Source organism: Triplophysa rosa, linkage group LG8 (assembly GCF_024868665.1).
Source record: "Triplophysa rosa linkage group LG8, Trosa_1v2, whole genome shotgun sequence".
Taxonomy (NCBI): Eukaryota; Metazoa; Chordata; class Actinopteri; order Cypriniformes; family Nemacheilidae; genus Triplophysa; species Triplophysa rosa.
In genome coordinates, this window is record NC_079897.1 from 23,442,390 (window position 1) to 23,458,153 (window position 15,764).

The 15,764-nt window shown below is 38.8% G+C and overlaps 2 protein-coding genes across 2 annotated transcripts; both read left to right on the forward strand.

Moving 5' to 3' along the window:
• Window positions 1-180: 180 nt before the first annotated feature.
• zgc:172323 (uncharacterized protein LOC564165 homolog) lies at window positions 181-3,975 on the forward strand. Its single transcript, XM_057340959.1, has 11 exons — window positions 181-401; window positions 1,118-1,271; window positions 1,657-1,806; window positions 1,942-2,061; window positions 2,140-2,235; window positions 2,320-2,454; window positions 2,630-2,740; window positions 2,895-3,005; window positions 3,087-3,211; window positions 3,329-3,613; window positions 3,872-3,975. The coding sequence occupies exons 1-11, from the start codon at window positions 181-183 to the stop codon at window positions 3,957-3,959; spliced, it is 1,596 nt and encodes a 531-aa protein (XP_057196942.1). The 3' UTR covers window positions 3,960-3,975.
• A 5,378-nt stretch (window positions 3,976-9,353) lies between these two features.
• On the forward strand, window positions 9,354-14,585 carry prdm13 (PR domain containing 13). Its single transcript, XM_057340490.1, has 4 exons — window positions 9,354-9,637; window positions 11,057-11,188; window positions 11,290-11,410; window positions 12,530-14,585. The coding sequence occupies exons 1-4, from the start codon at window positions 9,503-9,505 to the stop codon at window positions 13,975-13,977; spliced, it is 1,836 nt and encodes a 611-aa protein (XP_057196473.1). The 5' UTR covers window positions 9,354-9,502; the 3' UTR covers window positions 13,978-14,585.
• Window positions 14,586-15,764: the final 1,179 nt, after the last annotated feature.

Consider the following 15,764-nt stretch of genomic DNA (forward strand, 5'->3'; position numbering starts at 1 on the left):
AGGCCCATTTCGCTATGATGCAGAGGCTCAAAATTCCAGAAGCATTGACTCATAATGGAGACCAAGTATAAGAAGCATGGACCCCCTGTCAAAGAGTGTGTATTTGTGAGTGGAGCTTCACGGAAGATCAACACAGTTAGGCCTTCAAGTCCAGCAACTGAAACAAGCCACTGTCCCATGATGAGTCGCAGCCCTGAAAGGATCTCGTCTTATCGGCGCCATTTCGAGGATACCAGCACCTCCTCTTATCAGGTGAGGGTAAGCAGCCCTTCCCCTGTCAGACGGGATACCGGAAGGTGCCGTTCGACCAGCTACTCCCGCAATGCCATAGCAGTCAGCAGCAACATGGCAGTGGGCCGTAGAACCATCTCATCCTCACGCAGCCGTCCCCTCATGACTGGGTAAGCAAAAACTGTTTAAAAACTTTTAGAAATATGCTGGGTTGTTTTCAACACATGCATGGTTGGGTCAAAAAGAGACAAACCCAACCTTTGGGATTATAGCCAACCCAAACATGGGTTGAAAGCAATTTATTTATTTATTGAATTGAATTTATTTATTTTTTGAGTGTTGGGACAGGGCAGAATACCATAAAATGCATGTCACCATCTGCAGTATTATGAAAAGAACAATGTTTTTTTATCTGCTGAATCATTGAAATCATTTTAAAAGTACCATATTTCTATGTTGAATAAATGTTACACTATAATATTTAAGAAGAAAAAAAACAAATGTTAAAAACAACTGCACTGTTAAACAAGAATATTTCAAATGTTAAAAGAGAAACCACATTAAAACAGTTTTATTTCCATAATTCTACCTATTTATTTTGCTTTTTCTATTACTTCATAATAATTGGCTTATTTTGTTTATTCTGAATATGCTTCAAAGGTTCCCACATCATGTTTATATTTTGCTTTCAAGAGTTATTATTTCGTTAGAAATCACACTCGGTCTCTAAAAGACGCGAGTACTCTCAATAATTGTCGGCTAATAAAATCCAACATGACAATGAAATATATCTTCCTTCCTTGGCATATAGCCACACGCAACCTAACGTTCACTTCCTATGTACAGTTTTTTATATATATATTTTTTTTATAAATCTGAATTGCAGTGGCGAAATGGGGGCGATCTGTGTTAGTGGAGGGGGCGCAGCCGTCGATCTCGATCAAGTTGCTGCGGAAAACCGTGAATTCCTCAGTACACGAACCAGTGAGAAACAAGAGATGGTCCTGCTCAACGACCGACTGGCAGCATACATCGAGAAGGCAATTAAGCACATCACTCATTCACAATGTATTGCATTTTTTAACAATGAACTAAATGACAAATATATATATATATATTACAATAGCGAAACTTAATTGCACACCGTGCGTTTTATGCTTGTTTATGTTTTTACACAAAATACATAGCAGGCCTACTCTAAGGAAGGATATTTAATGCCCTTGCAAGCGGGGCTTACTTTCAGAGGCATTTTGACAGAATTTGTCTGATGTGGTCACGCTTGAGTGGATGGCACAGACTGGCAGTGTGGAGATGCCACTGCTGGCTCAGAAGATAAAGCGAATTATTCGCACCTCTATGGACAGAAGCCGTATACTGCAGAGAAAATGTACATATATCCTGTGTCGCCTTTTTCTCTGTAAAAAGGTCAGATCGCTGGAGCAGCAGAACAAATTGTTGGAGACTGAAATCGAGGCCCTCCAGAATCGATACTTGAAGCCCACCGGCCTGCGCTTGTTGTACGAGGAGCAACTCAAGGAACTGAAGAGGCTTGCTGACCAAATGAGAGCGCAGCGGGTAAATATTTAAAATTGTGGACCAATATTCTAATAGATTTAAGACCATATTAAAAAGAATGGCAATAGAACCTTAAAAAAGACGGGGTTTTTTGTCAGAAAACTGCACATGATATTACTCCGTCTTGTTTTCAAGGACAACGCTGTGGCTGCAAAGGATGCTATGGCGGGTCAGCTGGAGATGATGAGGGTTAAATATGAGGAGGCCGTGGAGATGAGGAAGAAAGCCGAGATTGACATCGAGGCTTTCCGTCCGGTCTGTTTCTTTTCTTATGACGTTTTCTTATATTACTTTATGCAGCAAAAAATGTCTTATGTTTTATCATTTTAACAGGACGTGGACGCCGCAACCTCCACGCGCATTGCTTTAGAAAAGCAGCTGGAAAACTTGGAGGTGGAACTAGAATTCCTTCAAAGACTACACAAGGAGGTGATTACATTTATAGCCTAATAAATAAAAAATACAAGCTTTTGAAATGTCGTGTTTACTGTAATATTTATATCGCATTTTTAGGAAATCGACGACCTTATGAGACAGATATACGCAGCCCACGCCACAGCCCAAGACGCATTCTCTCTTCCCGACCTGTCAAACGCGCTCAAGCAAATCCAACTTCAGTATGATAACATGGCCGCCAAGAATTTACAGGTGGGCAAATGGGCAAATAATAATAATGTATATCATTTAAAGAAAAATAACAAACTATTAGCCTACTAACATTATTAAATACTATAGCCCTCGTTAAAATTTGGAGTGGGAGATCCTATAGGACATATAGTCTCTATTAGAAATAATTTATCAAAATAATTTTATTTTTGTCTAGGAAATGGATTCATGGTACAAAACTAAATTCGATGACCTCAACAACAAATCGACAAAGCAAATGGACAAAGCTCGAAGCATAAGAGAGGAAATTGTTACTGCAAAGAAAGACGTATGTTTCAGTTATATTTCTTTACCAGATGGGCTCATTAACTTGGTGGTGATTATATAATTGTACTAAAATTAACAACAATATTACTGTATGTTATTTGAAATAAATTATTTTAATTTATTCATCTGAATTAATGAATGTGGTACTTTTCTAGATCCAAAATAAGGTGCAGGACTTAGAGTCATTAAAGATCAAAAACGAGGCTTTGGAAGCAAGAATCCATGAGACTCAAGAGAAGTACAGAAAAGATCTAGAGGAACTCCAGGTGAAAAGTCTAACAAAATCATGCTATATCCTGTAAAATAAAATCAAACAAAAAATTGACCTATTGAACATTTTTTGCCAGGCAAGAATTGAAGCCTTGCAGCTTGAGCTGAAATCCACCAAAGAAAGGATGGCATTGCTCCTGCGTGAATACCAAGAACTGCTCAATGTTAAAATGGGGCTTGAGATTGAAATTACCACCTACAGGTAACATTACATAGCCCAATGCATTTAACATTTTTTTAAATAAGCCAGAAAAGAAGCCAGACTCCAAAAACACTAGCTTCTTTTCTTCAACCCTCCCTCCTCTTTGGATGTACACAGGAAGCTTATTGAGGGTGAGGACTCTCGTCTGACTGGCATGGTGCAGACCATGCAAACCCTGTCCATTATGAGTGGCACTATGAGCGTCCATGGTGCTGGAGCTGGATGTGTGGGCACAGGAGTGGGCAGAGGTCTTGTTGATGGAGTGGGCAGAGGTCTTGGTGATGGAGTCAGCAGAGGTCTTGTTAATGGGATCACTGGTGGGATTGGCGACCCGGGCACTTCTATTGACTACACTCAAGAGCAGGCAGTGGAGATGACTGAGAGGAAGACTCTTCTTATCAGGTAGCATAAATGAAGCATTCTGTCAGAGCCATGACCTAGTGCTTGGCACAAGTGTTCTGATATATAAAGACATGCTCTTCCCCAAAATAAAGAAATAGACATTTTATCCAAGAATTAGACATTATTTCCTAAATTAGTTAAATTAGGCATTGTAACTGTACAGTCTAAAAAAAAGAGTTACTTTTAATATTTGGGGGTTTCACTTAGTAAAGACAAAACTGCTAAAACCTTTGCATATTTCTTCTCTTTTTTTCTCAGGACCGTTAAAACGGAGGATGACACATTTGAAAGCAACACACAGGAGAAATCTTATTCCATCTCTGGAGCAGCAGATGATGAAGAGTAGCTGTGCCTTCCGCTTGTCCATCTAATCAAGAAAAATCTTCTCTTGCATCTTGTGCCCTAATGCTTGTGTGCCTAAACTTACAACTTGGTCCACTAGAAATAAAGCTTTGAGCAACACACTTTTTTGTAGGTTTTGTTTTAATTGTGTGCACCCATCACTGTGTCTTTAGTTTAAGGGGTTGTGCAAAGTTCAACCATAATCTACAAAGATAAACAAATGCGTCACCACCCCAGTGTTCAATCGAGCACATCATCTTTCACAAAACACAGTAGCACATGCTTATTTTTCTCTAATATAAGCAACAGGTGTGAGATGCAGGCACTCTGTGGATGTGCAGAAAACGGTAAGAAACAGACAGGAAAACAAAATACAATAAAAACAAGGAGAATAAATGTGTCACTCTAGGCTCAGCCTATCACCTTGATTCCTTAGCCAACGGGAACTCTAAGGCATCACACACAGTATTGCTACAACATGAAGTCACACTCATGGTATGGCCCCATTCTATCCAAATCTTCCCTTTTTATCTGCATCTGATCTATTCTGATCAGCTCCAACTGGAACATGTCAAATACTTGGCCTGTCTTGAACCATGAGGTGAGATGTGCATTTGAAAACTATAAACTACAGAAGCTGTACATTATGGGGAAAAGGGGCATATTGTTGACATAAATGATCACAGACTTGCAAAGCATGCAATGTGGCATTTTAAACATAATTTCAAAGGCTTTATTTTAAAATAATTTCTAAAAGAAAAATAATTTCCCAGATAATAATAATATGAAAATAATGTGCTAATATGCATCTATCATCGAGTTCATTATACAGGTCAAAACAACTTTCAGATAAATCTCACCCAAAGCATGCACTGACAAAACAACTTTACACTGTCATACATGTGGGCAGACATGTGGGCAATGAAATGACAAATGAATTGCCAGAAGTAATCATAGCAAGGAAGACTAAATTCTGAAGTAAACCTACAGTTTTTGACAGGACATCGAAAAATATTAACCCTAAAAAACCCTAAAAATATTCAAAGAAATCAATTTTGTTTAATGTTCTTCATTTTTTTTTATATTATCTTTTACACAGATTGCAAATGAATGCTGCAATATTTAGTACATATACATATTAATGCTGTTAGTGGCTATTTTCAGTATTGTGGTTCCTGGGAGAATTCAGAATTGTGGGCCCTCTGTGATAATAATTCCAAATTAGAATTATTCCAAAAAATAAAATATTCCAAATTAGAACAATTTAATCCGAATAAGGGATTTTGCCAGAAAAGGAATTTTGCCAGATTTAAAAATAGTTAATATTCATCTTATTTATCCGCATTGTATTGTGACAGCGCAGGTAATTTTCAACATTGAAACAAATAAAGATTTCTATGATTCTTAAATTGTAAATGCAAACAACATATTGAAATTCACTCTTATTGTTTAAAACAAAAAGAGTAATGCAATCTCACCCCAGTTTGCTGAACCTTTTGGAATTTGACAGCACAAAATCGATTCAGGCTTTTGAACATATCAGATTAACCAGCAGTCTCTTCATTACTGTTCTAGCGCTTGTCATCATTTCCACAAGCTCATCCCACCTGAAAAGGGAGCCACAATTAATGCCCATTACTAGCCCTGCATTATTTTTTTCCACAGAAATGAACTGGGATTATGGAAAACCCAGAAATGTCAATCCCGCCTAATGAGGTGGGTACAGACAGTCTGTAGTGATCATTAGTATTCCTTTTTCCAGTCATGTAATGTGCATGCCGAGCTATATGCTTAGCTCGCATATAGGATGATAAAAATAAATTGCCTTATAAGCAGGGAAGGCATGTCTGAATTATGTGTGACTTATCAATATAATTAGATTCTGGCATCTGACCTTAACAATTTTAAAGACAGGAGCTATCCAGGGTCCTGCTAGGTCCACACTTGCATATTGTTCCGCATAGTGTGCTCTGCAAATCAAATTAACTAATTAGATGTATGGTGCACATGCAATTTATTCTCTCTTTTGTTCTTTTATTCTTCCATTTCCTGTATTTATTTGATGTATGCAATTTTGTTTGTTATTAAAAAAAAAATGGCATTGAAAATAATGTACAGCAAGTGGGATGTCTGATCCAACATGAGGACTAATCTAAAAAGTGCTTATAAAACTACTGCAGGACTAAAGCTGTTTAATCTTTGTCTGAAGTCACATTTCTTCTACAAAACACACATAATACAGATCATATTGCCACATACCCATGAATTTTGTATCACAAATTTCCTTCATCTTTATGGCCTCAACATTGCACTCAATGTATTCAAAATATTTATGAGACTGAATTAAGAATGGAATTCTTCATCAATGGAATAACTAATGATCTGTCGGTACGCAAAGCATTTTCCCAGCGTCTACTCCTTAAGGATCAAAAGGGGGCAAAAGTTGGTCCTCTCTAAAACCTGAGAAATTCTGTCACTTTCTGCATATGTTTTTAGTGCCTTAATCCCAATTAGGCCCGGCTGACACGCACATCTATTCACTGCAACCCTTCCCTGAATACATTTGCCTAAAAATGAACTTCACAAATAGAGCTCGCCGCAAAGGCGTTCGACACCAGAGAGAATCGGATAGACTGAAGGTTCATTCCTGCGCGTTCGAGTGAAAAAGGGAATGAATTTATAAGGTACACCGAAACATTTCAATTCAGACAAGTTTACACCCCATTATGCGAGCCCTTTTAACTCGGACAAGAGAGTTAAAGTCGGGGAAACTCGGTTCAAAAGCCAGAGCTAACTTTGGTCAGGCTTTGAATACTGAAACGAAGCAACCCCTTCCTTTTGAAAGCATTTAGAAATGGGAGCACGCATGAACAGAGTCGAATCAGTGGCCACTTATCTCCCCACTTTCTAATGCGACTTTGAATATTAGTCTGGGTTAAAATCCCAATCATGTCATCTGGTGGGACTCCCATACAAGCATAATTACTATTCAATCGCATCACTAATGTCCCACCCGCATCCCCTATCTGCGACGCAGCTGGTCCGTCCTTTGTAAGGCTTGCACTTTCCCGCAGAAACAGCGAATAGGTTAAGCGCATTCAAATAGTCAGGCAACATCATTTTTTTACTTGGTTATGCAAAAATATACCCTTTATTTTCGAATCTAGGAAATGTTAAATAAATTGTATTTGCCGTGCAAGCTGTTGAATTTAATGTAAAAATATATACGGCAAATGATTAAAAACAAACAAGTGGTGCATATATAGGCTACATTTTTTTCTTTGCACTGATATATCCAAGAGTGAAATCAACGAAAAAAAGAATGTTAGTTTTGCCTGTTAAGGCACTTTGCATGGCAAAGACTTTACGGTTGGCGTAAAAAATGTTTTAGGGAGCTTGGGCATTGTGAACCGTTCAGATAGAGTGGTGAACCCTTGGCATTCAAGCGCAGTTTGGACGCATGAATGGAATCCCCTGGTGGGACACTGTCCCTTTAAACCACAGTTCTATACAAAGTTAGTGTTACTCTACATTCATGGTTCATTATTTGGCAACCTGTTAAATCAGATCCCACATTTAGCTCGAATTGTAATGCTGAGACCCTGAGAAAATGTTTTCCCCACCTGACCAACACCTGACCAACACTTTCTCCGAAATTCACAATCCGACTTTTTTTCCTTTGACGAGGCGCGTAAAAAGTTCTGGAATGCTCCGCTTGGGTCCACAATATTGCTGAGAAATAAAGCCGCTACCATGTAATTAATGTGCTATTTAAAAGACACCGAACAATGCGACCGTTCAAGCTATTTGATTTCATTTAATTTTCCATCCCATTTGCTCTGAACACTGCTTTTGCTCGCAAAATCGAGCTTTTTGACCGCTCACCGTGCACCAATGAGCGCTTTGGGATGACGTTCACTCCTGCTTTTCTCCGCTTACAGAACAGAATAGAAAACGTCCCCGTTTCCGCCACGGTGAACAATTTATTAGCCGAACAACTTTGACTTTAAGACACAAGACAAGAATGAGAATCGGCCCGGCTGGTGTGAGCGCTGTAAAGACTGAACCCGCTGTTGCAGAGCGGATGGGAACCAGTCACAAATGGCAACATTAATAAATAACCCACCACACAGCCGGCCTTTCCATGTGCCTATTCAAAAATTGTTCGCGTGTCGTTCACGCTCTTTGACTCATTAAGCGGCCCAAAGAGAGGGCTCCCAAAAAGGACCAGTGGGGCACCTTTTCCCGAAGAAAGAAATCCCACCTCTGCTTCTCCAATTACAGCGGAGTGTCATCGCAGAGTAGCCAGGGCAGAGGTTAGCAGGACATGTTCATGGCTTAAATTTATCGCCCACAAATTCTTGTTTCTTTCCCTCGCCCTCTGTTCACTCATTGAGGAGCACGATCAAAGGGGTCAAAAGAAGTTTTAAAACCAGCGAAAACAATGCCACTGGACTCGCTTCAAATGATACCCAAGGGTCCTGTATAGGTGAAAGCAGTAGGCTCTCCAACCTCCTGTCGGAGGTGTGTACAGCAAAGCATGAAGATTTATGTCAAAATATTTTTTGATCGTACAATTTGGTTGGAATTACATCAAATATTCGTTTAAGTAGCAGGCTAAAATTTTAAATGAAAATACTGTATACATATAGGGTGAGAAAAAATACAAGAAGCACATTTAGCCATGCGCAAGACTTTCTTGTGTTGTGAGGAAAAAATTATATTGCTATCCAGGGTGCTTTATCAAGACTAATGGCCAGCCTGATTCATCACCTGTTGTCAAAAAGTGTGAAATGATAAGATGGCGTGCGTTTTAAAAGCTGTTACGTTTTTGCTGGTTCTCCCGTTGAGTACCTGCCCGGTCCCAGCACGGCACACGCCGGGAGTCAATAGAAGTTAACAAGTCTCCCAAACATTCCTGCTCCTTTTGTTGAAACTGCAACAGACAATACAGCCAGGGAGAGGATAAAGAGCTTTGAAGTACATAAAACCTAAAAGGATGCAGCCAAGTAGATTTAAAGTAGTCACTGATTTCCAAAAACTGGTTTGTATAGGAACAATGAAGGGGGAGAGAATTTATGGAGAAATTATACAGTGGATTTGTCACTTAAAATATCGGAACTGTCTGGCGGACAAAGCCACATGCTGAGGATTAATGGTTGCGCCAGACCTTTGATTCTGCACTCTCTTTTCTCTGCCCTTGACAAATTGGATTTTGGGGATGGGAAGGTCGCTGGGCCTATTGTCTCTTGACCGTTTGGAGCGGTTCATTATGTGTGAGGGTGAGGGAAAGTCTCCATGTGACCATTTCGGAGGGTTCTACAGCTGCTAAAAGAGCGCAACTCTCTCATCGCGCTCTGCTCGCCCTTGCGCATTAATGTGCAGAGGGGTAGTTTACCGCGACATAAGAAAAGCCGGATCACACACGCCACGACATCACTTTGCGGGCGGATATTAGTCCGTCCTCATCTCAGACTCTCTGCTCATCTCAATCAGTGTCTGCTTGGTCTTCCTGGTTCTGATACCGCTGCACACGCAGAACCAGCCATGCAAGCGACTCGGACACCCAGCGTGTTTGCCGACTGCAGCATCCCAGCAGGGCTGCGTATAGGACCAGTGCCGGGCATCTTTAAACTTGGAAAGTACGTTTCGGACCGAAAGGACGCTGGAGTCAAAAAGATGGCAAGTTACTTTGATTTACTTTGCCCGTGAATAAAGTTTCATTGTTTGATAACAGTTTAATTATGTACACTAAGTTTTGCAATATGCAACACGTTTTATTTATTTTTTAAACATTAAGGAAATGTTATTCAATTTACATTAATAATACAGATATGCCTGTTTTCGTTTTTAAATTAATTAATCAAATAATAAACACACAACCATGACGTGTAATTATAAATAATAATATTTATAATCTGAAAATATGCCTTTTATTTTTTTATTCCATTATTTAGGCCTATTTTTTAATATTTATATAACCACGCACAATGTAATATTTTAAACTACAAACATCACCATTTATTTTTTATAACACAATTTTTGAAGCAGGTTCAAAAAATTTTCAAAGCAAGTCTTCATGTTGACATGTCACTCTTCATAAAGCGTCCTCCTATTAATTAGTTTGGGCTGTCAGGTTGGAAATAATTGAGTTATGTTAGCAGGACAACTTGTCATCCTATGTCTTAACTTAACCGCCTTAATAGGGTGACCTGAGTTTTTGCGCGAGATTTCATGCCCTCTACCCATCAAATTTCATAGGCTTGCAGTCTGGTAATTCCGATGTACCACTTAATTTTAATAAAAATATTTATTATACAATAACTGTCATTAATGACAATAAAATGTTGCTAAAATAAATAAAAAGACAACGCTATAAAAAAATATATTTATTGCGAATTCAATTTGTTTCGTATTCAAGTCAATTGATTTTTAACTGTTTTTAGGTAATTTTATGCCAAATATTTTAATATTGAAAACTGAATAAAACATATAAAAAAGCTTTTTAAATTTAGAACATCTATAAATCTCAGATATGTAATAGACGTCATGTAAATAATGGTATTAACTTTCATAAATAAATTGTAAACAGACCGAAGCTCTTTACGCTGTCTGCTTCTGTGATTGATGCGCCTAAATGCAACGCCCCGGGCCACGGGCGATCATCAGGTGCAATCTCCGTGTCAAATGTCACGCTTTAATCTTTAATTTGTTTGAACAGAATAGAAATGCTTTGACACTCTTCAAATTCGTTTCTCATATCTACTCAATTATGAGTCCTTTTCTTTAGAAAATATCGCCATTGTCTAATAGACCGAATAAAACCACATTAACGGTTAAATATCGTGGGGTGACGAATTTAATAATGATGAATAAATTTTTATTTTACACAACTACATTTTAAACATTTTGTTTAGAATAAATATGTTATTAAAATATAATTTTAATAGCTTTGAATGAGGCCTAAACCATAAAAAAGGAAAAGCAAGATATCATTTTTAAATCGCAACTTTTTTTGCATTTTTAAATCGCAACAATTTACTTTCCGTTACGAGGTAAACAGCGTTAAGCATGTTTTAATGGTTATGTGTGTATTTGCAGATTCGTCTGGTAAGAGGGGAGTTCGTGGACGAGTCTGGCAGTGCAGTTCATGAGTGGATTGGGTTAATACGTGCGGCCAGAAACAGTCAAGAACAAAACCTCGAAGCGGTGTCGGATTTACCTGGAGGACAGGTGAGCCACGACAAAAATATTGAATGAATCTAATCCTGTTTTTATAGTCAGTTTCGATATATTTATTAAGTTTTAACATTTTCCTAATGTTTTTTTTAAAGATATTCTATCGTGTGTTGAGAGAAATCCAAGCTGGGGAAGAACTGAGTGTTTGGTACTCCAGCGCACTCGCCCAATGGTTTGACATTTCCACGACTGCCACTCCAACACATGACGAAAAAGGTGAGACGCGCAATTTCGTTCACTTAAGCAACGTGAAAATATAATGCTTATTAATAATTCGGCTTAATATTTCTCATTACAGAATTCACTTTTGTACATATGTACAAAAGAATAAAAAATAGCTGAATAGATTAATTGAAATTAAATTTTAAAGCTGTTATTTCCAGTAAAACAATAATATTATCAAACGGTAAACGAATAATGACAGAGCAGAGGAAATATTAGACGCGGATTTTGAAGCTACTCTGCCACCAGCTGAATCGAGGCTAAACCTATTTAAATCCGATTTAAAAGATTTAGTATCTGAGAATGATTCAGGTTATCCTCTTTTACTTAGTAAATCGAAAGGTCTGTATAGTAGCAACACACATCGATTGGTCCAGAATTATTGAGCTGCGTTTAAGAGTACACACGTATATTTGTACACACACATGTATTTGTTACATTAACGAATGATTGATGCCGTCCTCTCTGTATAATCTCTCTTTTTATTTCATTCATTCATCAATAAATTACAACTCGAGAACCATCTCTATAGGGGCGATGCGTGCTATACAGCTCAGCCAGGGGAAGAGGTTAACAAATGTCATAGCCTAGTCATTAATATTAATGTATTCAAAAGCAAATCAATTCAAAAAGGTGGTTTACGGTAAATTAGCTGGGTGCGTAAGGTATTGTTGGCTAGTGAATGCTAACTTTTATGTGGGATGTATATTGCCCTGATTTGCGACGGTGAACTGTGAGAGCTGCTCCCTGGCCAATACACGGTGCTGTCCTTGACATACGCTTCCAATTCTCTAGCGTCAACAGATGGGCCAGCCTCATTGTTTTACGCGACTTGCGATTTCAAGCAACAGCTGCCGTCAATTCCACGGGAAAGCGAACAGGGAAAGTCTATTCAATGTATTGGTTTGTAAGCGCCAGATTGTCCCGGCGCTTGCTCTTTTGATGGTGACAATAAACAACGGGGTTTTGCGGATTACAAAATCATTACATCTATATAATTGACCCCAGACTGCCCAAGTGGTGTCATGCCAACGTGAAGAAGACATTTATAACATGGTGAAAAAGCTATAAAGTGTAACGGCGTTTAATGCATTTTTCTTTTCAATCTTTCAGGTGAGGAGCGCTACATTTGCTGGTATTGCTGGAGAATATTTAAATACCCGAACACGCTCAAAGCCCACGTGCATTTCCACTGCGCTTTAAGCAATGGCAAAAGCTTCTTGAGCAACGAGCAAGCGAGAGGCACGGACAACTTCAGCAGGTCTCCAAAATCTGGGGATATCCCGAACACTTCGTCTTCTCCAAGGAACGGCCACAACACCTTGCTGTCAGATTCTGCGAAAAGGACAGTGTCCACCTCGCCCGCCACCAAAGCGGGACTATTGAAAAAAACAAGCTCGGAGGAGCAGGACAGAGCCCTTGACATGAGCGTAACATCTGGCCGGAACCCCGGACACATCATGGGCCTTGGTGGAACGCCATCTGTAATTAATAGTATGGGCTTTCACCCTGGCGTACGTTCTGCCTTTAAACCAATGGGACTTTCAAAGATCTCCCCGGCTGAAGTGACAAGAGTTGAGTCCAACGCAAAATCAAATAGCATCGGTTTTAGTAAACTGTTAGGAAGCATCAAGTCACCTTTGCCTAACGTCCATCCGTCCAAATGCGCGCACCCTATGGATACCACGCCACCTGTGATTCCCTGCGCAAACACTATCCGTGGGTTTCCTTTACTGCCACACTTTGAGGAGACCTCTGCGTTCAAACACGTGGACAGCCGCATGCACTCTGCGCTATCCCCTTCGCGATACTCACAAATACCCAGCGCGTTTCATTTCGAGAGGTTCCCTCTATCGCAGTTTGATGGGGGAAAATCATACAACGGAGACTGCAACATACCCCTCATGCCATTCACTGTTTACAACGGAGAGCTCCTGTACAGTTCGCCATACTACCCACTAAAATTTCACTTCGGCAACCTGCTTAAATATCCCGACACCGTCTCCTACTTCGGTGCACCTGCTCTTAATCCAGACCTAAATTCAATTACGAACATCGACAGGGAGATAGCGATGCACACGCAACAGCTGTCAGACATTTCCGTAGAGAAAAACCGTTCTAGGCTCGAGTCTATTCCCACATCCAACCCAAACTCGGGGAAACCGAAAAAGGGACACCTGTGTCTTTACTGTGGCAAATTGTACTCTCGAAAATACGGCCTGAAGATTCACATGAGGACGCATACGGGTTACAAACCACTCAAATGTAAAGTCTGTTTTAGGCCTTTTGGTGATCCCAGCAATCTCAACAAACACATCCGACTGCACGCGGAGGGAAACACTCCGTACAGGTGCGAGTTCTGTGGTAAAGTGCTAGTGCGCAGGCGAGATTTGGAGAGGCACGTCAAATCCAGGCATCCAGGTCAATCTATCAAAAAAACAGATGACAAAATGGAAGATATCTTCGAAGATGCTGAACAAAAAAGCGACAACGACAGCGACGTTGACGTTTGTTTCACAGATGATCAGAGCGACCAGGAATCGAGTAAAAATAATGATTAATGGACTAATTATATTAGATATTGTTCTCAAGTAAATAAATTATGCATGTACATATTAATTTTATGAATTTCTCCCTTTTGTTAAAATTGTGTTTATTTTATAAAATGATTAAAAGAAACAATTGCAGAAAGACCAAGAACTGGTAAATGAAACCCCAAATTAATTTTATTTACGTTTCGATATCGAGTACATCTCAGCATCCCCAATGTGGAGCTGCACTTTATAAAGACGGGTTAATAACACGCATGCCAACTTCGCTTCACTGTTTTTATTTTTTATTTTAATGTTGTGTGACCATTCCCCTAAAATACAACTTTGGAATTACCTGTCAAATTCGCACTTTTTATTGCCAAAAGCATTTAAGTCATTCTGTAAAAATGGTATTTGCAGAACAGCGGGCACCTGTCATCAATAAAAAACTGGTGTTTTAAAGAAATCTTGGTGTCTCCATTTAGTAGAAAAACTCTTGTACAAATGTAATTACTACATGTTTAACTGTTAAGTGAAAGCTGTGGATTGTATTGTTAATTAATGAATAAATATTGTATATGATTTTTATTTTCCTTAACAAACCCAAATTCCTTTCATTGTCCTTTTGAAATAAAATGGAAATAAAAGAATCGAGGGTTTGGTGATTGATATGTTAATCCGAGTGAAATTTAAGTTACATTTGAAGGATGTTATCAGAGGATTCTGGGTTGATGTTATCCTGGCACAGCTGAATGCCTCACCTGCACGCGCTTTAGTCTCGGCGGTGCCACCCGAGAAGACTAAATAGCTAGAAAACCTGGCATTTGATACAAAGCATCGACATTTTTAATTTAACTCAAGAACGCTGTTAAAAGGTGGTTGTAAAAAATAAGATACAACGTGGGTATATGGGAATAACTGGTGAATACGCACACATTTGAATAACATTTAAAAATTGGCATTTACAATTTGAGAAGTTAATAAAACATGGAATGAACTGATGGTTGAACATATTTACTAATTAAAAAGACAGAAAGGAAAGAAACAACACAGAAATCTACATTTTACTGGCAGTTAGGGCAGTTCTCAACAACCTGAAAGATATAAAATTATATAGATGTTCATGTTTGACGATTCTAAACCTACATTTATACATTTGACAGACACGTTTTCCAAATCAGCTTAAGTAAAATGTGAAGACTTGAGCTGTATGTCCATGGGAATAAAACCCAAAATACAGATGTTGCTACCAAACCTCTTACTTCAAGTTCAAATAACTTCATTATGACAGCTTGTCTATGTAAAGAACTATATTTGGTCCAACAGATCAACAAATTGTGATTTTTAAAAGTTATAATACACTCTTAAAAATAAAGGTGCTTAAAAGGTTCTTCACAGCGATGCTAGAAGAACAATTTTTGGTTCCACAAAGAACCAGTCAAAGGTTCTCTTTCTTACCTTTTTATAATCTGAAGAACCTTTTTTTGCCACAAAGAACCTTTTGTGAGACAGAAAGGTTCTTCAGATGATAAAGGTTCTTTATGGAACCATTTAGACAAAAATAGTTATTCTATGGCATCGTGAAGCACCTATATTTTTAAGAGTGTACAGTCTGTATAACACAAAGCAGTAGATTTAAACCAATTCTAATTCTAGAAATACAGCTTTACAGTTGAGATATCAGGATTTGGTGGATGACACAAAAAACAGCAGTCTCTATAGCCACACAATATTTTCTGTTTCGTTCTTTGGGTCTTTGCACGTTGGCGTGTCCTTGATATGGTGCATTCATCATGTTCTCTGTGGAAACGGCTTGG